The sequence below is a fragment of the Camelus dromedarius genome, chromosome X (genome assembly GCF_036321535.1).
Source record: "Camelus dromedarius isolate mCamDro1 chromosome X, mCamDro1.pat, whole genome shotgun sequence".
Classification (NCBI taxonomy): Eukaryota; Metazoa; Chordata; class Mammalia; order Artiodactyla; family Camelidae; genus Camelus; species Camelus dromedarius.
The window spans coordinates 61,770,214-61,792,796 of record NC_087472.1 but is presented as its reverse complement, the minus strand read 5'-3'; the positions used below and the strand labels follow the sequence as shown (position 1 = coordinate 61,792,796).

General features: G+C 47.7%; 1 protein-coding gene across 4 annotated transcripts; it reads right to left on the bottom strand.

Moving 5' to 3' along the window:
* Positions 1-15,459: 15,459 nt before the first annotated feature.
* PJA1 (praja ring finger ubiquitin ligase 1) lies at positions 15,460-20,230 on the bottom strand. Of its 4 annotated transcripts, XM_031446473.2 has the most exons (3): positions 20,106-20,230; positions 17,534-18,054; positions 15,460-16,966 (listed from the first exon to the last, which is right to left on the bottom strand). In XM_031446473.2, the coding sequence occupies exons 2-3, from the start codon at positions 17,824-17,826 to the stop codon at positions 15,919-15,921; spliced, it is 1,341 nt and encodes a 446-aa protein (XP_031302333.1). In that variant the 5' UTR covers positions 17,827-18,054; positions 20,106-20,230; the 3' UTR covers positions 15,460-15,918. The 4 variants fall into 4 exon arrangements, with proteins under 4 accessions (XP_031302333.1, XP_031302330.1, XP_031302331.1 ...); XM_031446470.2 differs by having other exon boundaries at positions 15,460-18,054; XM_031446471.2 differs by having other exon boundaries at positions 15,460-17,728.
* Positions 20,231-22,583: the final 2,353 nt, after the last annotated feature.

Genomic DNA, 22,583 nt, shown 5'->3' with positions numbered 1-22,583 from the left:
GGCTTACTTCTAGGAAAGTGGAACTTACCCCTAAAATTCTATTGGTTCCTGAGCTCACTCCTGATTGGTTATTTCCTTCACTCCTGATTGGTTATTTCCTTCACTCCTGATTGGTCCATTTCCCTAACTTCTGATTGGTCCACTTGTAGTACTTCATTTGCATGGAGCTCACTCCTGATTGGTTACTTCTCTCCCTCCTGATTGGGCCATTTCTACAAAGCTTGTTCCTAATTAGTCAACTTTTGTTATACCTTATTTGCATATGATGTTGCAAAGTATAAACTGGCAGCCTATAAAAGCCTGTGTAAACCTACAGACCAGGTCCAGAGCTTGGAGTGTTAACCCTTCTGGGCTGGTTGGCATGATAAACCTGAGTTCTCCAAGTGTCCGAGTGCTGCTTGGTCTCTTACCTGGATCCAGGTTGCTATCACAACTGAGCTATAACACCGAGCTGTTAACACCCAGCTGTAACACTGAGGGTATAACACGTTTTTCTGTAACAAAACTTCACCTTGACTTTTGGCTTAGGGGGATAACATCATTCACAGCTGGTCTCACACCAGCTTGTGCCTCTGCCTTGTGCCCCAGATCCAACAGCAAGCACCCCAGCCCTTCAGCCTGGGCCCATGCCAGATCTGCAGAAGGATGCCAAAAGAGCACAGTCGTGGCTTGCTTCCCTGACAAGTCATGATCATGATGATAACTACCCTTTTGAGCAGTTACATTGTGCTAGGCACCTCTCCAAGAGCTTTACATATATCCCGTGACAGAAGAACTCTTCGCATTCCTCTCATTTCACAGACGGGGCACCTGATGCACAGAGAGGTTAAGTAACTTATCCAGGGTCACACTGCTAGCAAGTGGCAGAACTGGAATTCAGCCCAGTGTAGAGATCAGGCCCTCAAGCATTTAATTACTGCTCTCCAGGACTGCTGCCTTCTCCCCATCCTACCAGTCATCCCAGGATTGCAGTCAGGCCTCCCAGCCCCATGCCCTGTGGGTCTGCCTCCATGAGCTGTTTATCAGAGTCTCCTTCCCAGATACCACCTACCTGCCTGACTCCAGACTAACCTCTGATACTGGGCTCGCTGGCCTTCCTGCCTGCCAGTCTGGGGCTTGACTTCTTACCATTGGCTAGGCCCTTCCTCCATGACCTCCCCTGCCCTGGGCCTCTCTTCAAAATTGACGACGGGGTGACTGCTGCTAAAGATCTAGCCCATTGCTATCTGATAGAAATATAATGCCAGACACATATAGAATTTTCTAGTAGCTAGGTTTAAAAAGTGAAAACTAAAAAAGTGAAATGAATTTGAATAATGTATTTTCTTTCACTCACTCAATCCAAAATAGTCTCCTTTCAACATGGAGCCAAAATCAAAATTATTAATGAGATCTTTTACTTCCTTTTTTTAACATTCAGTCTCCCAAGTCCAGTGTGTATTTTACACTTCTAGTACATCCAACCTGGGCACTAACCAAACTGAACAGCATAAATCTAGAGGCAGAGTGTGGGCCTGGAGGAACCTGGGTACAGAGGAAAGCTAAAGTAACCCGAGGTTGGGGTGTGCTGTGAGGGAGAGGCGAAAAGGAGGCTGACTTGGGAATTCAGAGACCTAGGTTCTACTTTTGGTGCTGATGCCAAGTCATTGGTGAGCCTGAATAACCCATTTGCCTTCTCCAGATAATACAGTGAGGAGTTTGGCTTAAAGACTCTTCCAGCTGAAAGATTCTACTCCTAGGCCCCTCCTGTCTCCCCTACACGCTGTTGGTATCTAGTTATTAGTAGGAACGAAGTCCACTGAGTGATGAGCCCTGGGAGAGCCCGTTTTCTCCAGAACGTAAAACTGTGTCCTCCTCTGTAAATATCCCTGGTTAAGTGGAGCTTGGCCCTTTATTCTTTCTTTCTTTCTTTTTTTTTTTTTAAACGGAGGTACTGGGAATTGAACACAGGACCTCATGCATGCTAAGCATATGCTCTAACACTGGGCTATACCCTCCCCCTTGGCCCTTTATTCTTCCTGACCAGTGGACATGGCCTTGGACAATCATAGACAGACTCCCAAATCTGTGCAAATAAAGGCTGGTCATCTTTCCAGCCACAGGAACAATTCAAGCAGAGGTAAGCTCAGTGGTGTAGCAGACAGTCGGGCCTTGCCTTTCTAGAAAACCTGACTAGCTCAACATTTCTCAGTCTTCACTCATGCACAGCTCCATGGTTATTCTATGTACCCCACACCAACCAAGAAGGTTTTGCTACAAGCTTGACTTCCTGGAGCTTAGACCACGGGGAAAAACTGAGTAGAGTGAATATGCTTTTATCAACGACACACACCCTTGGGAATTCTGTAATTCCCCCACCCCCACAGCCCTACTACCTCCCAGCCCCACTCAAGAGTCACTGGCCCAAACTGAAACCCTAAAGATGCTGGATAAATTTTTGTACTATGGTTCTGATCCTGAGAATTGAGGAGACAAGGGCATTTCCAAGTGGTTTGGACTAGTTATAATCCAACTGGAACAATGCTGGCCTATTAAAATTATTCTTCTAAAGAAAATGCAATCCGTTTAAAGTTAGCATTGGCATAAAGTGACCATATCACTGAGGTCAAATGTCTGTAGACTTAAAATAGGTATTCTGCTTCTAATTCATGAAGTGATTTTTCTTTTTTTTTAATTGAAGTATATGCAGTTTACAATGTTGTGTTAATTTCTGGTGTACAACATAGTGACTCATATATATGTGTATATACATATGTATTATATATATATATTATATTATATATATATATTCTTTTTCATTATAGGATATTACAATGTATTGAATATAGTTCCCTGTGCTATACAGTAGGACCTTGTTGTTTATCTTTTTTTTAATAATTAATTTTTTTGCAGGGAGGTAGAGAAAGTAATTGGGTTTATTTTTTTTTAAAGTGGAGGTACTGGGGATTGAACCCAGAACCTTGTGCATACTAAGCACACACTCTACTGAGCTATACCGTCCTCACCCATTTTATGTATAGTGGTTACTATCTGCAGATCCCAAACTCCCACTTTATCCCTCCACCCCACCCCATTCTCCCCTGGTAACCATAAGTTTCTTTTTTATGTCTGTGAATCTGTTTCAGTTTTGTAGATAAATTCATTTGTGTCCCTTTTTTTAGATTTCCCCATATAAGTGATATCATATGCTATTTCTTTCCCCTTTCTGGCTTACTTCACTTAGTATGACCATTTCCAGGTTCATCCATGTTGCTGTAAATGGCATTATTTTCCTCTTTTTATGGCTGAGTAGTATTCCATTGTATATGTATACCACAACTTGAAGTGATTTTTCTGTGGTGATTCCAGACTTTGTTTACAAAGGTAAAATGGGCCAACACATGTGTCTACAGTGGTAAAACCTTGTAAGTGGGGACCAGAACATAAAAGGGGGTGTTTTGCTTGGGCATTACCCCTGAGAGCGCTGTCTCAGCTCCTGGCCATGGAGCTGGAGGCAATTTTCTTTCCTTCTCTGAGCTTCGGCATCCCCATTTGCAAAGTGTGACTAAATGGAGCCTGCCCTGCACTACTGTGGCCCAGAGTAGTTGTGACAGAAGGCCCGATGCCATAACTAACAGGAGCAAAGGGACTGTACAGAAGTCTGAGTGCAGAGCTCACCCAGAGGCAGACAGGCACGTAAACAGGAAGGTTCCTGGTGGCCTCTGGCTGTCTTCTGCATATTCAGTGTCCAGGGAGAGGCTCAGAAAATGCTTTGTCTGCTGTAGTCCTGGGGCGCATCAGACACTGGGAAGCAACTGGAGCCCCAGGAGTGGGGTGAGAGGCATCTCTAAGTCAGAGGTGAGGCAGGAAGAGGTAAAAGATTAAAGATCTTAAATAAGTGTCTTGAACAGAATTATTAATAGTAATTTCTAAAGCAGAGTGTCTATAGCATTCTACCTTTTGGGAAAACATGCAAATCTTAATCTTCCTAACAACTCTGGAAGATGAGAATTGTTATTAGCTCCATTTTATTGTGGAGGCAGCTGAGGCCCAGAGAGGGTAAGTCATTTATACAAAGTCACACAGCTAATAAATGGCGGAGTCAGGATTTGAATCCTAGGCTGTCTGATAATGAAGTAGTTCTCTGCTCAGACCGTGCTGCTTCCGACATCAGAACTGTAGACAGATACATAATAATGCTACCAGGCTCATATAGTGCCATCTGTGTCCTTTATTCATCTTAACTCACTTAATGCTCACTACAACCCTACGAGGGAGGTACCATTATTATCCTCCTCATTGTACAGAAGAGTACACTGAGGCATAAAGTCACTTATCTAAGGCCACCTCACTGCCAAGCAGCAGGGCCGGGACACGAACCTAACCCGGCATCTGGCTCTGGAGCCTTTAACCACTTCCCCATGCTACGTTTTTAAGCCAGGCTGTGTTCCCCAGGCGGTCGCCTGAAGGAGTCCCCACCTAGCAATTTTTGGGTTGGCGGCAGCAGGGAAACCACCCAGGACCTCCTCTGCACGCTGAATCATTCCCCAGGAATACGGAGCCGCCATGCCCACCTTTTAGGAAAGCCCAGCCAAGCAGAAGCAAGCTGGGCCTAACAGAAAGGTAAGGTGGTGTAGTGGAAAGAATGTGGCCTCTGGCATCAGCCAAACCGGAGTTGAAATCTTGGCTTTAGAAATTACTTTGTGACCTTGGACAAATCACCGATCTTCTCGGGATGTCAGTGTCCCACCACTAAGGGCTGTTGTGAGAAGCAAATGAAATGGCTATATAGAAACGAGAATTATATACTCCAAAGTGCTCTTGAAGGTTGGTTGGAATTGTTAGTTGTTCTGCAGGGCTAAGTTCCTCTGCCCAGGCTGAGCCAAAGCGTTGACTGGGAGAAGTGGGCTTTAGAAATGCTAATGACCTGCGTGAGTGGCAGGCGGGGACAATGGAGGAGGGAGCAGTGAATGGGGCAGCCCGGCCTGGGAGCGGGGCTCCCCACGTGGGAGCGGAGTAGGGGAGGAGGCGGGGCAGAGGCGGCCGTTCCCAGCAGAGGGGGATCCGATAGAGACTGGGCTAATTGGAAGGGGCTGGAGCTGCGGGGGCAGGTAGGGGGAGGGGATTACCTGCGGGTCGGCGGCCAGTGGGGGCGGGGCTCCCAGGAGGGGGTCCTGCCGGGAGCGGAGGTAGGGGTACAGAAGCCCGGGCCGGGGACTTGGGGTTCAGACCCAGTGAGCTGGACACTCAGAGATAGAGCGTGGGGGGGGGGGGGGGCGGGGAGCTGAGGGTGGAGACGGAGCAGGGGGTTCTGAGTTGGGTAACTCTAGGCCCAAGCCTGGGCTGGAGGTAGGGAAGACAGGATAGTTGGTTTCTAAGGCCAGCTTAGATCCTGACCTCCTTGGGTTGACCTAGGAATCAATCTCTCCAGCGCCGGGACTCGTTGAGGGCAGTGCGGGCGCGCGTGTGCGCGTGCGCTTGCGCGAGTATTGTGTGTGATGGGCTGGCCTAAGGGAGGCAGGAGCTGGGTCTGTAAACTTCTCCTCTTCCCCCTCCTCCTCCTCCCTTCCATCTCTTCCCTCTCTTCCTCTCCCCTCCGTCCTCTCCCTTTGCCTTCCCTTCCCCCTGCGCCATGAAGGCTGTTTTTGTTCCTCCTCCTGGCCTAGCCCCTGAGGTGTGCAAACAGGAAGGACCTCTCCCCGGGCAGTGAGTAAGGAGGGAAAAATGAGGTGTTGAAAAGATGACAAGTCGCCCTGTCAGAGCTCACCTTGGCAGGGAGCAGGCGGCAGGGGCCGGCGGGTGGTGGGAGGGGGGTCCACCCTGGAAGCCAGCCTACATGTGCCCAGAGCCAGGCAAGCCGATCCTCAACAAGCAGGCACTGTGTATGCGTTTGTTTGGTTTAGAAAAGCACCTCCCACTGCCAGTCCCACCATCAAAGATTCCTTCCTTTCCTTCCCAGTAGGAAGAGTAAAGGCCACTGGGCCAGAGGTTTAGAGTGTGATTGAAGGGGGCGGGGTGATGGGAGGGGGCTGAGCAGGAGGCCCAAATCCCTCTAAGCTCCAAGCCTGGCATCCAACAGCCTCCTGGACATCCCCTGGCATGTCTCAAAGGCACCTCAAACTTGACAATCCTAAACTGAATTCGTCAATGCCACCCTCCCCACCTCTGCATTCTGTTCCTCCTATAGGCTTCCTATCTCAGTAAATGACCTCATCATCCAGTCACCCAAAAGCCTAAATCTTGGGAGTCATCCAAGACTTCCTTATACCCCCAATTGGATCAGTTTCCTAATCTGGTCAGTTCTCCCCCTTATCTCTTGACTCCTTCTCTTCTCTCCCTCCCCATGGCCACTACCTAACATTAGTTTCATTCATTCACTCATTCACCAATGATTTATTAAGCATCTCCCATGTGCCAGGCACTGAGCTGTGAACAAATTCGGCTGGCTGGTGCTCCCGTGGAGTTTCGTGCCAGACATGTCCAGGTTCACTGAAGTGGGACGGGACTGACTAGATGAGCCAGCTTCCAAAGCTGTTCCCTCCAGAGCATAATGGTTAAGAGCAGTGATTCTGGAGCCAGGCTGCCTGGGCTTTGGATTCCGGCTCTACTACTTATAGCTGTGAGGCCTTGGGCAAATCACTTCATCTCTCTGTGCCTTGGTTTTCTCACATGGAAAATGGGAGTGCTGATAGCACCTACCTCATAGGGCTTCTCTAAGGATTGAGTACCTATTTTTTTGTATTTTAATATGTATATATATATATATTAAAGTGCAAGCACAGTGTTCTATTAGCATGCTTAATTTTATTATTTAAAGTGTGGAGTGAGGCAAAGCCTGATGATAGACCAAATTATCGGAGCCCAGTTGGAGGCCTGCCTGGGAGGCAATGGATCAGATCACAAGAATATGACAGCAGGTGCTTGCAGTGGCCCTGACAAGAAGTCTGCATGGGAAATCCAACAGAGTCCTGATTAGCTCACAGAGGCCTGGCCTAGGAAATCCAGGTGCAGAATCCAGACATCCAAAGGGCAGGAAGCAAAGGGTGGCGGAGTAGTTATTGTCAGGAAGGCCAGGGTACCAGCCCCAGCTCTACTATTTCCTAGTGATATGACACTGAGCAGGTCGTTTCCCTTCCTGAGGTTTCATTTCCTAAGGGTAGCAACTAACAAATATTGAAAGCTTAATATGCATCAGGTACTGTTCTCAGCACTTGAACCACCCCTCGAAGGGAGTGGCTATTATTGAACTCCCATTTTATAGATGAAAAAACTGAGGCACAGACAGGTTAAGGCACTTGCCCAAGATCGCAGCGCAAGTGAAATGCAGAGCTGGGACCTGAAAGCAGGTATCTTTGAGACTGGCGATCAGCGAAACTTCCTTGCAGAGCTAGTGTGAAAGTTGTGTGATATACTTCCGGAATGACTTGATAGCAAGCTGGCAGGCAGCCCAGGGAGGACTGTCTCCAGGCTGTGGGCTCCAGCTGCTGGGCTGAGTCTCCAGAGGCTGGGCCAGCAGGAGGAAGCCTGGGCCTCGGGCATCTAACAGGACCTGAGCAATACCAGAGACTCCAGGACAGGCCAGAATCCCCTGGTCAGAAGCCGGGCTCAAGGTTAAGCCTAGACTAGAGGCCTAGGGGATTCGAACCCTTGAGACCACTTGAGGACAGAGACCATCTTGGTCACTTATGCATTCCCCAGTGCTCCACAAATGAAGCCCTTAGTAAATATAAGAAGGAGATGCCACTTTTAGAGGGTTTTCTACTAGTGCCACTGCACTAGTCCCTCATGTCCTCTTCATAGCAGTCCCATGGGGTTATCGTCCCCATTTTATTGATGAGTAAACTGAGGCCCAGAGAGGTGAAATGACTCACTCAAGGCCCAGAGCAAATAAGTAGTCAATCAGCTGTTTGAATGCTGAGAAGAGAAGAAAACAGAAAAGATGGGGGGGGGGAGCTCAGTGGTAGAGCACTTGCCTAGAATGCACGAGGTCCTGGGTCCAGTACCACCATCAAATAAATAAATAAACCTAATTAGGTCCCCCAAAAGACTCATTAAAAAAAACACAGAAAAGACAAAAGGCCCTCCCTCAACCCCAATCCATGACAGAGGAGGAAGGTAAATTTTAACACTCTAATACACTTCTCTGGCGACCACAGGGCTTACCACCTCTACCTCATGCAGCCCGCCTGCAGCAAGTTCCACTTCTGCAGAACCCACAGTGGACCATCACTGGGGGTCCATCATATCAGAACATGTATGGTCTAGGCTTTCACTGAAGACCCCAGAGAAGCCCCCACCCCGTGCTCGGCCTGAACCTGTCGCCCTGGGACACCTTCACTTCCAAACCAAGAGGCCAGTGGGAAATTCTGACTGCCACAGGCCCAGAGGAGCTCCCAAGCCGGCCACATTCTTAGCAGGGGAGGTTCTGGGCAAGCCTGGGGCTTTTCTTTCCCGGTGGCCAGCCTGCGAGGGAGGAGTCAGTGCAGCAGCCATGCCTCATCAGGCGGGGCCCCAGGACACAGAAGCTCCTTCATCCCGGCCTGAGGAGGGGTCAGGCCAGGGCTCAGGGAGGGGCCAGGGCAGACACAGAGTCCATCCAGCCTGGACCAGCCCACATTCCTCAGCGGGCCTGGACGGGGTGGGCACGCTCGACAGGAAGCCAAACCCTTCACCAAGAGGGGCTCAGCCGCCATCTGTGCACACAGACAGCACTGAGCAAAGGGCCTCGGCCGGCAGAGTCAATTGCACAGAAAAAAACAGCAAACATTTTGCTTCCTCCTCCTCCCCCATCTCACCGCACTCTGCTTCCAAAGGGAATGTTGGACTCCTGCTAAGTATTTTTCTCCAGACCAGGGCCAGGCATCCGGAGTCGGCCTTCCTCGGTCACTGAAGAGAGAACGACGTGTGTGGGGGGATTCTTTCTACCCAGGGAGTAGTGGTTTTTCTTCTGAGCCCCAGGCTCTGCAGATCCAACTCAGAAAAAAAAAAAAGCGTCAGGAGAAATGATAACAACCGGCAACAGCCATCCCCCTTCTGCTTAGAGAGTGGATTCTGTCCATCTGTTATTTCCTTTGCTCATTCCAGTCCCCCTAGGAGAGAGGGAATCTTTTGTCCCATTTTATAAATAAGCAAACTGAGGCTGAGAGAGGGTGTTTGCCTTGCTCACCACTCACAGTGAATTAGCATGAAAACTGTTTCTGCCGCAGGCCTGACTCCAAGTGCCCTGGTCTCTCCGCAAGCCTGCACTGCCGGAGGACTTGGGCAGCCGCCCATGGCCTGCCTGGCTTCCCTCAGGAAGAGCCGGCCTTGGAGAGGCTTGAGTCAGTGTTTCAGTAACACATTCCACTTTTATTTTTCCTTTCTTTCCCCTGATCACCTGCTTGTCGAAGAGCATTTGAGAAATGCCCTAAAAACAGAAACATAGAGAACAAACTTATGGTTACCAGAGGGGGAAGGGGGTGGGCAGGGATAAACTGGGAGTTCGAGATTTGCAGATACTAACTACTATATATAAAATAGATAAGCAACAAGTTTATCTGTCTAGCACAGGGAACTATATTCAATATCTTGTAGTAACCTATAATGATAATATAAAAACAAATATATGTATGTATATGTATGACTGAAACATTATGCTGCGCACCAGAAACTGACACAACATTGTAAACTGACTATACTACAATAAAAAAGAATTAAAAAAATTAAAAAAGCAAATTGCCTAACAATTAAAAAAGAAAGGAAAGAAAATTAAATTTACCCATAATCCCACCACGGAGAAAACCATTGTGCGCTAACATGACGGTAGAGGTAGATTTCCTGATAGTCCCTCTGCTATGCACATGTACAATCTGGAGATCTCTTTCACATACCTGAGATGTTAGTGGACCTGCTCTAGGTGCTGGGCTACCCTCCAGTCCCCAAACCCTGTCCTCATGAGACCAGCAGAATTGTGTGGCTCCTCTTCTCCCTGTAAGGCCTGCTCGGACCAAAGTTTCTGGTTCCTAGGGGGCCAGGCAAACACACCATTCTATTTCATACCCCTGCCTTTGTTCATTCAGCTTCCTTCGCCAGAGGTCTCTGCCATCCTGCCTCCCTCTCTCCCTTCTCTCTCTCTCTCATTGGTCAAGTATATACATGGTAAAAAAAAAAAAATGAAATCAACAAAAACTCCAAAGGGTCAGAAGGGCATACAGTAAAGAGTGAGGCTCCTTCTCACCCCTGACCTCAGCGCCTTGAGTATCTTTCCAGAGACATTCTTTGTACAGGTCAGCAGGGATGAGCATGTGTCTCTTGTGAAACACACATGATAACTGTACCCACTGGTCTGTGACTCCCTCTTGTAACTTCTTGGTTTTTAGATACTCTTACATGGCAATAGCTGTGGATCTGCCTCATGCTGGGTAAAGGCTGTCTAGCGAAGTATCACGGCTCTGCCACAATTTATTTAACCAGGCCCCTAGTGATGGACATCAAAATGCTTTCCAATCTCTTGCTACTACACACAATGCAACAATAAATATCCTTGTACCAACAACCTTGTGCCTTTACTCATGTAGGAGAAATTCTACTAGTGGAATTGCTGGGTCAGAGAGTGCACAGATTTCAAATGTTAATACATTTCATTCAAGGGCCCTTCAAGCAAACTGGCTGACAGTCCCACTGAGAGATAACACTTGAAAGGGGCCATCCTACCTTCCTTCCCTCTCTTTCTTCACCTGGCTAATGTCTACTCATGCTTTCAGAGTGGTCTCACTCAAGATGCCTCCAACGACCAGCTCCTCCCATCCCCTACTCAGCACGGTCAACTGGGCTCTTTGCTCCCAAGTCCCCATGTTTGCCTCCAGAAGATTGCAATCCTCTCTTTACAAGTATGTTTCCCATACTAGACTATGAGCTCTTTGAGGGAAGGACTAAGCCTTATTCATCTCTGGCAGGCCCTGGTCCAACACACCACAGGCAGAAAGTTCAATAAATATTTGCTGAACTAAACTGGTCGGCTCTGAATCCCCAGCTCCTAGTGCAGAGAGGGCAGAACATGTTTGCTGAATACAAACATGGTCTGGGCTGAGCAGTGCCTTAAGCTGGTTTCCCCTGGGTCCCATGTGTCTTCATGTGCTTGTTGCCCAGTCCCTACCTTCCTTCCCAGGCCCTGCTCAGGCCGCCTTTCTCTGGCTCTCTGTAACCAGTGACCATCTCCTAGTCCTCAGCTGCTGTGGAAGAATTCCTCTATGAGCTGGGTCTTCTTTCTCCTCCTCCTCCCACCCAAATGCCTAGTGCCCTCTTGTCTGGGTGCCTCCAAGCTGCTTTTGCCTGGTCCCTCCGTGAGCTGTGGGGAGGCTGGTAGCCTGGGGTGCCTGTGGCCAGTGCACCTGAACGGGGTCTAGCTGGAGTCAGGCTGGGGTTTTATGCAGAGGATCAGACTCCTACCTGCTCCTCACCACCCTGGGACTGGGACAGAGGCAGAGAAGACCTCCCTGCTGCCTACCCCCATCATGCACACACTCTTGCCCTCCCTTCAGTACCACCACCACCTTTCTGAATGCACCTCTTCTTATGGTTCGCCTCCTGGGGTTGACAGGTCGGTCCAGTAACATCACAGAACGTGAAGAGGTCTGGGGAAATCTTATCTAAATGTAAGGGGTTATAAAGCCTCACTAACATTTGACCACCCTCATCAGGATAGCGAAGTCCAGAGGGAGGAAAGAGTATGAGAGGCGTGCTGGGGTCCACAGAAACCTGCAGCCACGTGCCTAGCCAGAGTCCCATTCCACGGATTCAAACACCAAGACCAGCTGAAAGTGTTGCTCAGGGGTCCCAGAACCTGGTTTGCTCCATGCCAGGCCTGGTTGGAGGAGGCTGGGGCCAGATGTCAGGTGGACAATTGCCCTATCAGCCCCGTGTTTGTCAGAGATTCAACCCAAGCCCAAGAGGGGTGTGCTGAGGCTGCTTGCTGTGTATTTCTCCATCTGCAAGTTGGGCCCCACTTCCTAGTCACTGGCCCTGGGCCTCAGAACAGCCTCGGGAACACTGGGGATTCAGCAGGACAAACAGAAAATGGGACAGAAGCAGTGAGGACGAGAGTATGGCAGAAAGAGAGGGGGTGGCGCAGAGGCTGGGGGTGGGGGTGGGGCTGAGGCTGGGTCACAGGCAGCTGGTGGGGCCAGGCCCCCACGACTCCTCCCTGGTCCTCTAAACACCACCCCTGCCCTAAGCCTACCTTGGGAGAGGAATTCATGCCTCCTGTCAGCAAATGCTGCTCAATGCTTTTGAGCCAAGCCCTGAGTGCCAGGACTATGGGAACGACTCAGACCTAGGAGAGCCCCTGATCACAAGGACTCACAGGAACAGGACGCAGAGAGGCAAAGAGCTGGGAGTATCAGAAAGCATTGTTTTCGGGAGATGGCAGGTGAACAGGACTTGTTAGAGAATGGATAGAATTGACAGCGCTGGAAAGGACATCTCAGGTCAGAAGTCCAGACACAAACGTAGAAAGATCCAGCTGGAGCTGAGGGCTGAAAGAAGGTAGTGCCCTAGAACCAGGGAGGGCCTTATGACGGTTCAGCTGTAGTGCCAGCTGTGACGGGACCACCTCAGGAAGCTGGGGTGTTCTTTGCAAGAGGAAATGATTCCTGCTCCAAATTAGTGACCCAAATGTCAGGCTATTTATTCCATGACCAGGAAACATGTTCAGAAACCAAGATGTGCAGTGTGGTGGGTGGCACCTTCGATGAATACACCAAATAGCCTACTCTCAAAAATGACTGCTTTGTGTGTAGCGACCCCCAAGGCCAGCTGTTTAGAAGCACGACTCCAGGTGCCAACAATGGGTCCACTGCACGGTGAACAGCAATTGCCTGACCCTTGGCCTTTGGGGATATCTCCTATGACCAGGAATACAGGCACGGAAGTAGGCTGTGGTGTTGGCAAGCATGCCATTTGGGGTTTTTAGTTACAAACAACAGAAACCAACTCCAGTTAATTTAAGCCGAAGGGTTTTATTGGAAAGCTATGGGGGAGCTTGGGGAATTGTCAGGGAGGCTAGAGAGTCAGAAACTGGCAGAAACAAGGGAACTGGACAGCCAAAGACACGGCCACATCCCGCCCAGGAGCTGTGGGCTGCCACCACCCTCAGGAGCACAAGAACAAATGTTTCAAGACCCAGGCTCCTCTGAATTCCTCCCTCCAGACAGGCACAGTGTCTTGATGTGCTGAGACTAAGGTCTCAGTCCAGGCTGCTTGGGCTCTGGGTCTCAGGCCTCGTTGGTGTCCCTAGTCGGGAGGGCCCCACCTCTGTCACGACTGTCTGCAGCGATAGGCCTCTCCGACCCCAAGAGGGGACTGCAGACGCTGGGGAGGAGTCCCCTTCCGTGGATTTACTGATGCTGACTCTAAGGGAAACTGGGGCTGCCGCTACACAAGGAGCAGGTGGGAAGATGTCTAGAACCCCAGGGGGGTCCCTAACACACCTCCTTGTCTGGTGTCAGTCAGGGCACAGCAAAGGTTAATATTAGGCCAACCACCACAACCCCACCCAACGAGGGGCCCCCAGGGTCGCAGACTTCTGAGTCACTGTGACAGATGAGGTGCTGGCTGAAGGCCAAGGGGGAAACACAGAATGGCTGTGGGGGACGAAGTTATAAATAGCAGCCTGACCCGTTGCAGAAAAAAAAAAAAAGGACCGTGGCTTCCACCAAATGTGTCCATACTTGTAGTAAGAGACAAATTCTTTTTTTACAAATTGCAAATTCTTTTGATTTGACTTATTTTGTTAACATTCATGAAAATATACTGACACTGAAAAAAAATCAAGCAGATTATTTCAGGTGAAAAAAAAAATCAAAAGCCTCCTTCCTTACTCCTTGTCCCCAATCCCCGTCCCTCCCCAGAGGTAACCACTGCCATCAGTTAGGTACGTAGCCTTCCAGTCACTTTTATGCATTTTCATATATAGTTGGCTTTTGTAACGTTTTAATTTACATCAAGACTGTACATAGTGCTCTCCAATATGCTTTTTTTTAAACTTAGTATTATGTCTTGCAGATCTTTCCATATCAGTATGTAGTCTTTAATTGCTGCATATTAACTCCATACTACCAAGGAATCTAAGTTGCGCTCAGGGACATGAGCCACTTTTATATTTTGGAAGAAAGCTGCTCCCCAAATCGATCTCCCAAAAGGCTGCTATTGTTTACATTCACACCAACAGCATGGGTACTCCCATTTCTTCTCTTCTGAGCCCAAACTAAATATGATCACACAGGAAAACTACTGCTTTCTGATGGATACAATAGGTTGCACTGTCGTGTTAATTTACACATCACTGATTGCCAGTGAGGTTGAACATTAGCAATATCCAAGCTGTTGGAGCTCTCAAATTGCTGCTAGGAGTATCAATTAGTGTAATCACTTCAGGGAGCAGTTTGGCAGTATCTAGTGAGAATGTAGATTCCCTAACCCTAAGACCTCCAAATTTCACCTCTGTATGCTTACCCTCGAGAAGCTCACACCTGTGCACAGAGGGCCATCTTTTAAGTATGTTCATTGGAGCAAAATACTGGGAAGAATCTACATGTCCACCAATGGGAGAATAGATAAATAAACTGTAGCAATTTGTATCATTGAATAGTATATAGCAGTTAAAATGCCATGTATCAAAATGGCTAAAGCTCAAACACAATGTGGGGTAAAAAAAAAAATCAAGCCGCAAAATGATATATACATTCTATCAATTGTGTCCATTTAAAAAACATAAACACTATATTGGTTACACACACATACTAACATATGTACACATGTACATACACATGCACACATACACTTCTGAAAACACAGACATGAAGTAAACATACCATTTCCTGGGTAGCGCTTACCTCTGTGGAAAAGGAAGGTAAATATGATAGGTGAAGAATTTTACCTGTGCTTGAAAATGTATATTTATTGGATTGCAAGAGAGAGATCTGAAGCCAAAATGGCCATACGTTCAAACCTGTTCACTCTGTGTGGGTGGGTACTTTTATTTTTCATAGCACTTGTATGGCAGACAAATTTTTCTATTCCTTTTGTGCTACTGTGATAAAGTATACAATTAGCATACAGCTTTTTTTTTTTAAAACCAATTCCTTCTGAGACTTTCTCTCTTCTACAACAGGATTTTTAACTCCTTCACCCCTACACTCAGGTTAGCTGTATTCCTATATGATTATTTTCATCATGCTTTCTCACTATTTCTTTCCTTCTCAAGACTGACAAGAGTATTCTCTACTCAACCTGCCCCTTTAAGTAGTTTGACAATCATACACTTTATCCCTATTTTTAGAAATAATCACCTTTAATTTTTGGCTGTTGTTGGAGTCAGCATTTCCAGGGAAACTAAAGTTTTTCTTCTAGTGGGAACACCAAAAAAAACTATTTTGCATGCAAGAGATCAATTATAAAGTCACTTAGGACCACCGTTTTTGACAAAACCAAACAATTCCACTGTACCATGTAAAACCAAAAGAAGAACTTTAATAAGTTTTTACGGCACTGCAATTACAGGAACATTAACCCATAACATGCAACAGAAATGATGATGCCTCTTGGACAAATTTAACAGATAAACTTGACGTTACAATCAACAGCAACATATTCTACTAGAAAAAAAAACAAATGCAACTTATTTCACCGTTCAGGTTAGAAAATGTAGGTTTTTACTGCAATCTCAAGTAGCATTTAGAAAGTTTAGTTTTCCTTTTCTAACCTCTAAAAGACAGTATGATTTTTTTTAATGCAATCGTACACAACCATTTTCACATTGGAAATAATCACACGGAATCAACAACAGGTGGAGATTAATCGACTGATTGGTTTCATTTCAATGGTTAATTTTGAGAGGGCTCCTGCAGTATTGTGGATTTCAGATGGGGAAAATCATCAGACCAGGAGTAAAGAGCCTTGGTCTTAAAGTGGGGGAGGGAACATGCAGCGGCACACGGGACAGGTGCCTGACTTCTGAAGCCAGATGGACACACAGGGCTTGTGGAAATAGTGGTGGCACGGCAACTCCGTGGCCACCTCCCCCTTCACATATTCACTACAACAGATGGGACAGCACATCTCCTGCCCCACTGCGCTGTGATCTTCGGTGACCAGGATCTCGGGAAGAGCATCGATGCTCTCCTTGCTGGCCGGTGGATTGGCCACCTCCACGTCCACGGCGAGAGACTCCAGGTGCGCGAGTGCTGTTTCCATCGCCTGCGCCAGGCGCTCCTCCAGGGCCATGTACGTAAGGAACTGAGGATCCACATAGGAAATGGCTTCGGCCACCCCCAACCCATCTGCGAACCCATCGAAGAGGCTCCAATCCACTTCAAGGTCTTCACTAACACTGGAGTCATCTTCCAGGTTGTTGTTCCCATCCAGCATGAAGACGCCCGGCTGCAGAAACTCCTGACCGGAATCGTTATCCCCCTCACTGCTGCTCTCGTTTTCATTGTATTGGAGCCAAGGAACTTCACCTTCTTCAGGGGACGCCCGTTCCTCTTCCTGGAGAGGTGGCCCTCGAACTTCTTCAAGTTCATTGCTGCCACTGCTGCCAGCACTGGCACCAGCCCTGGGGCTGGCACTGGCACCGGCATTCCCTCTGCCTTGCTCAGCTTCATGCTCTTCCTTCCCCGGCAGAGTCTCCCAACTCTCGCCACTGGATGACAGATGTTGCTCCCGACCTCGATACTTCCGACGCAGTGCCGCAGTCCACTCTTTGTCACTGTCGGAGTCTTCTTCGAAGTATCTATAGTAATCGTCGCTGTACGTCCAGAAGTCGGGGTCGGCCATGGTTCGTCGCCGTCTCGGCACCTTTTCTGGCTTCACTTGGTCACTCCTGGCTTCCCTCTTGTCTTCTGGGTACTTCGGCTCAGCGTAGCCACTTGAACTCTCGCCTCTGCCTCTTCTTGCCAGGCCATCCGAGTGGCCCTCATCAGCGTTGGCAGTCTCCCTCCACCTGGAAGTACTATGTGGCATATCATCATCATCATCAGTATCAAAAAATATTTTGGGTTTCACGCAGCTGGGACTTGCCAGATTCCTGATTTTGGGCCTCACCACCGGTTCCTCTGCACTCTTTGGGGTGTTTTCCCCACCACCACAAATACTCACAGGAGCCCTGCTGGGACGCGCAGGTACATTCTGCTCCCGTCTCTCCCTCTCCAGGCTGTTGCCATTTGGAACCACCTTGCCTTCAGCAGAAGATGGCTGAGAGGCCATGCTATTTGGCGGAAGGAACTCAGCTCTGCTAGCAGAGCATCTTGCTGCAGGGGCTGGGTCTAACTTGTCCAGCTCCTCTCTCACATCACGGTTAAAACTAGAGAACTGTGGGGGCACCCCAGCCAAAGACCTCGCCCCCTTCTCTGGGTCATACAGCTTCTCATCTTTAAACTTGCCAGTTTTCCCTCTCACTGGCACTCGCTCAACAGGCCCAGCCCCCTCCTCCTCACTATCATCTGCCCCGAAACAGTCAACATGTCCATAAGCCATTCCTCTTCTGCTCCCCGAAGCCCTGTACTCTCTGGGCGGGTACCTGGAGTAGTCCTCATTATCAACATTCAGGATGGTTCCCGAGCTCTCGCTGTCATCCCAACTACGACGAGTGGTGGAAAAGGGTGATCGGCTCCTCTTGGTGGTTTGACTGGGGGCTGATCTGTGCATTGGGACTTCAGATGTCGTCTTTCTCTGGCTGGAAATCCTTTCCTGCTGGCTCGTGGATGGCCTGAAACTGACATAAGCATGCCTTCTTCCATACCTCCTGCCTGTATTGGACTGATACCCTCCTGCTGGCTTGGGCCATACAGGCTTGCTAGATTCCTGACCCATGGCTCTGACTTAGGAGGGTTTCCAATATAGCTGGGGCTTGAGTGGAAAGGCTCCTGCTCCCTGCACACGCTTTGGAGATGGGAAAGTCAAAACAGTTCAGGATAAAGGAGCAGGGAGATTTATTTTCACTTCAGCAGGCAGGTAACAGAAAGAATAAGGGGCCTTTAAAATTAGTTTCACTTTCTTCTAAGGCCTGGAGTAGCATTCCAGTGACTGTCAGGTGTAGACCTGGAACACATTTTTAATGGTGGCAAAATGATTACAAAACTGGGTTTGTAGAAAAGCCAGACTTAGGGGAGAATCTGTCAGAAGATGGTGGGGGTGACTGGATGCTTGGAAAGTGGGTGAAGCACTGGAATTTTGCCAACATGGGGAGAGGAAAGACTTTTTTTATGGGGTGTCTGTGTTTTCCTGAGCCCTGCAGACATACAGGAGAAATGCAAATTGGGATAGGGTGGAAAATATAGATCACCATCACTGTGTGTGCTAGAGTGCCTACGTGTCTGTCAGGAGGAGTGGGGCAGGTGGAAGGGGGACCAGCTATCAGGCCATGGAGAGATGTCTGTGTTTGTAGGGGGAAAGGGTGGGTGACAGTTGCACTGGGAAGAGGCGAGAGTGTCAGACTGAATGAGACCCATTCTGGATGTGGGTGCGAAAACAACAGGCATGGGTGGGGTGGCTGCCAAGGAGAGGGGTGTGTGCAGGTATGAGAAAAAAGAATGTGCGTGTGGTTCTATGTGTAATAGGTAGAACTCTGGAGAGGGATGCCTGTGTTTATGTGCCTGTGGCAGGCCAGGAAGGGTAGAGTGGCATTGGACAGGGGTGCTTGTGAGTTTGTGTGTGTGTGTTTATCAAAATGGGAGGCAGCAATGGAGAAATGTCAGTGTGAGCAAACGCATCAATGAGGGGACGGCACCAGAGAAGGATGTGTGTGGCAGGCAGGTGGGTGGGCACCAGCAATCAACAAATGTCTGTATGCATGGATGTGGCAAGCAGTAAGGGGGGTGTCCCCCAGGGAAGGATTTATGTGAGTGTGAGTGTGGGCACTGCAGGGACCAGCTAAGGAGGCTGTCCAGGCACATATACAGCAGACAAGGAGCATGTGAGAAGGGCATGTGAAAGACTGTGTCTGGGTGTGTATGCACCTAAGTGGCGCAGGAAAGAAGAGCCAGCAATCCAAGGATATCCTTATTTGTGTATGTGGCAGGCAGGGGGTAAGGCAGCCCAGAGGGTGTGTGTATGTGTGTGTCATACTGTGTGTGTGTGCTTACCAGAGCACGCAAAGGCAGAGGGAAGAAGGGGACGCTTCTGGAGATGTGTATGAGGCAAGCAGTGAGAGTCAGGGAAAAGCACTGGAGGGTATGAGGCCGAGTGTGTGTGTGTGTGTGTGTGTGTGTCTGCCTGTCTGTCTCTGTCTCTCAGGGGAAGGCACTGGAGAGTGTGACAGGGGGTGAGGATGTGTGCGCGTATGTGGGGTACATGCGCGGGGGAGGGGACACGTATAAACCTTGAGTATGGGGGGGACGGTAAGGGAGCCGCAGTAGAAGGTTTCTGTGCATGTGTGTGTGTGTGTGTGTGTGTGTGTACGCGCGTGCGCATGTGTGTGTATGTGCGGGCATGTGCGTGTGTGAGTGCTTGTGTGTGTGTGTGTATGTGTGTGTGTGTGTGTGTGTGTGTGTGTGTGTGTGTGTGTCCCCGCGCGTGTACGCGAGACACGGTGATGGGAGGGGGCCGCAATGTCATGAGAAACGTTACTGGCTCAAATGGTAGATCCAAACCGATGTGGCAGGGGAAGGGGGGCGAAGAAAAGGGCGTGTGGGGGGTATAGTTTTTCCTTGGGAATGATTTGTTTTTCTGACAATTCTTTTCCTGGAAACAATATATTTACCTGAAAATCTTAACCATCTAGCATTCATCAAAACAATCGCAAAATGGGGAAAGAAAGGGCAGGGATCGCTCCGCGGAGGGGCCGAGGACGGAGGAAGGAGGAGAGGGGAGGAGAGGCAGAGGGAGGTGGGAGAGCACCGCGACCACCACTCCCCTCTCTAATAGCGATTCAAGCCACTCGAGTGGGGGTCGTGCCCTAAATCAGGCCGATGGAGGACACAGGCCTCGCTCTGCGGTCAGGTCCCGCGTCTGCCCCACCCCTTCCCGAGGGGCGAGCCTGAAAATCTGTTCACTAGAGCCCCCACCCCCCGCCACCTCCTCGCCCCGGTGGCCAACCACTCGCCCCACCGCCACGTCTGCAGGGATGAGGAAATAAACAGCCTTTCACTCACCCAGTCAGGACACCCGCACGCTCTCGGGAAGAGCAGAGCTCTCGGACCTCCGACCGCCAAGACCGCCAGAGCCGCTGCTCCCGGGTCTCCAGCTCCTCCCCCTCCAGACAGCAGCGGGGCGGGCGGCGACTGCGGCGGCGGAAGTGATTGTGGGGTCGGTGGCGGCCCGCCCCCTTGATGTGGCGGGGGCGGTAGCTGCTCTCGACAAATCAGGGTGGGCCTGAAAGCATTATTTCGTTTGAAATGATGAAATCGTCAAGGATACAGAAAAGGACAGCGAAAAATGTAACCAACAGCCAGCTTTAGCAAATGTGAAACATTTAGTCATACTCCCTTCTGTTCTGGGTTTTGGGCTGTTGTTGTTGTTTTTAAATAAAATGAAATCTGCAAATTCTTTCTGATTCATTCCGATGTGAAAGTAATTATGTTAATATAACATATCCTATGGTATACGTTACGGTTTGCACTGGAAGTATTTTGGGTTGCAGTAAGCTTAAATTTTTTTAACCTGACGGTTGAAGTGAATCAAACTGTTTACAGTAGGATTTGTTGCTGTTAATCACAAAATCAAGTTTCTCTATCCAAAAGAAATGATCAATCATGAAGCACAACATGGGTTCGCATTCTGATAATTGCATTGCACTTTCAGAATATTACAGCTCTGCCTTTTGGACTTACACAATTTTACTGAACTCTGAACTCTTTTTTCAAAAATTGTTCTTTACAATGTATCTCTAATATTTACATCGAATGTAAAGAATTACTATGTACACAACAATAGCAAAGCTTTGTTCTTACTGGAAATTAAATGCATAATAGAAGAACAAGAAATTTTAGGAGTAACAGCAGAAAAAAATCCGATGTATAACTGTCAAACCATTAAAGAGATAATACGTAGAACAAAGAGAAAAACTCAGTCTAACAAAAGGCAGAGATGGAGTGGGACGCAACAAGAAAGTATGCTGAGGGAAAAAAAGGAGCAGAAATAAATCCAAATATATCAGTATGTATTACAGGTTAAGATCTCTCGTAAAAAATAAAAAGGTAAACTCATTTTGAGCATTTACTTTTTAGAAATCCAGTTATATGCTGTTTCTATGAGTGTCACCTAAATCAGAAATAAGAATGAAAAATATATGCCAGTTAAATACCAGCAGAAAGGAAGGAAAGAAAAAAGAAGGGAGGGGAGGAGGGACAGACAGAGGGAAAGGAAAGAGTTTCGGAAAGAAAGAAATAAAGAGAAGGAAACGAGGAAGGAAAGAGACTTGTAGCAATGTTAATGTCAGAAAAATCAAGAACTCAAAGTAAAAAGCATTAAAGAAAACAGATCAGGTTGTTTCATTCACGGAGAAGATATAGTCGGTAAAATTTATATGCCAAACAATGTAATTTCAAAATATATGAGGTAAATATTGCTAGAAATATAAAGAGAGATCAGAAAGTCTGCAATTACAGTGGGAAACTTAACCATACTTGTTGTATAGGTAGAGCAAATAGACTGCAAAATAAAAGGATATAGATAAATTGAACAATCCAATTCATAAGCTTCATCTAATGTATATGATTCTTGTACTCAAGAAATAGTGTACTTTTCATTTAAAATATTTTAAGCATACAGAAAAGTACAGAATATAAAATGTACATTTGCAGGTACCTGTCACACAGACAGCAAATTTTATTTTCTTCAGATCCTCAGATCCTTCAGTTTTTGAAATAGGGTATTACAGTGGAAGCTCTCACTTTATCCTATTCATCTTTTCCCCCAGAAAAGCACCATTTAAAAGTTTCCTTCTTGTGCATGTTCATTTTTCTTTTTCTATGCATGTATATATCTGTAACCCATATACATTATTGTTTTGTGTATTTTAAATTATGTGACTGGTATAATAAATATATGCAACTTAAATTTGTATTTAATATTATTTTTTGGAAATTTAGTATTTGATACATTTAGATCTAGATCACACACTTTATCTGCTGAATATGATTGTATCAATGTTCCAGTATGATATTACTATAATGTATCATTCAATGGACTTCTACCGCAAGAATTATGATATTACTATAATGTATCATTCTGTGGACTTCTACTACAAGAATTATCCAATGCCTTTAACCTCCTTCCCTGCTAATGGACTTGTTTGTTTCTGTTTTGTGCAATTATAAGTGAGTATTTAATGAACATCCTAGATCATGTCTCCTTGTGCCCATACTGAAGAGTTTCTCTGGGGCAGAGCTTCTCAACTGAGTAATGGGGGTTCTGATGGATTGATTCCCCTAGCCCTCTAGAAAGATGGGCCTGGCTTTACTCAGCTGCTGCCCTGGGGGCTGTTCCTTCTGGCTAAGAACAGACAGTCTGTTCATTCATCCCAGTGAGCTGGTACACGTATTAGCATTTTTAACATATGCTCTGATGTGAAAAGGATTGGGAAAAAAATGCTCTAGTGTATGTATGTACTTTGAAGTGGAATTGCTGGG

What these genes read in the sequence shown, in the direction of transcription:
- PJA1 (XM_031446470.2), bottom strand. Translation starts at nt 17,826, where the DNA reads ATGGGTCAGGAATCTAGCAAGCCTGTATGGCCCAAGCCAGCAGGAGGG.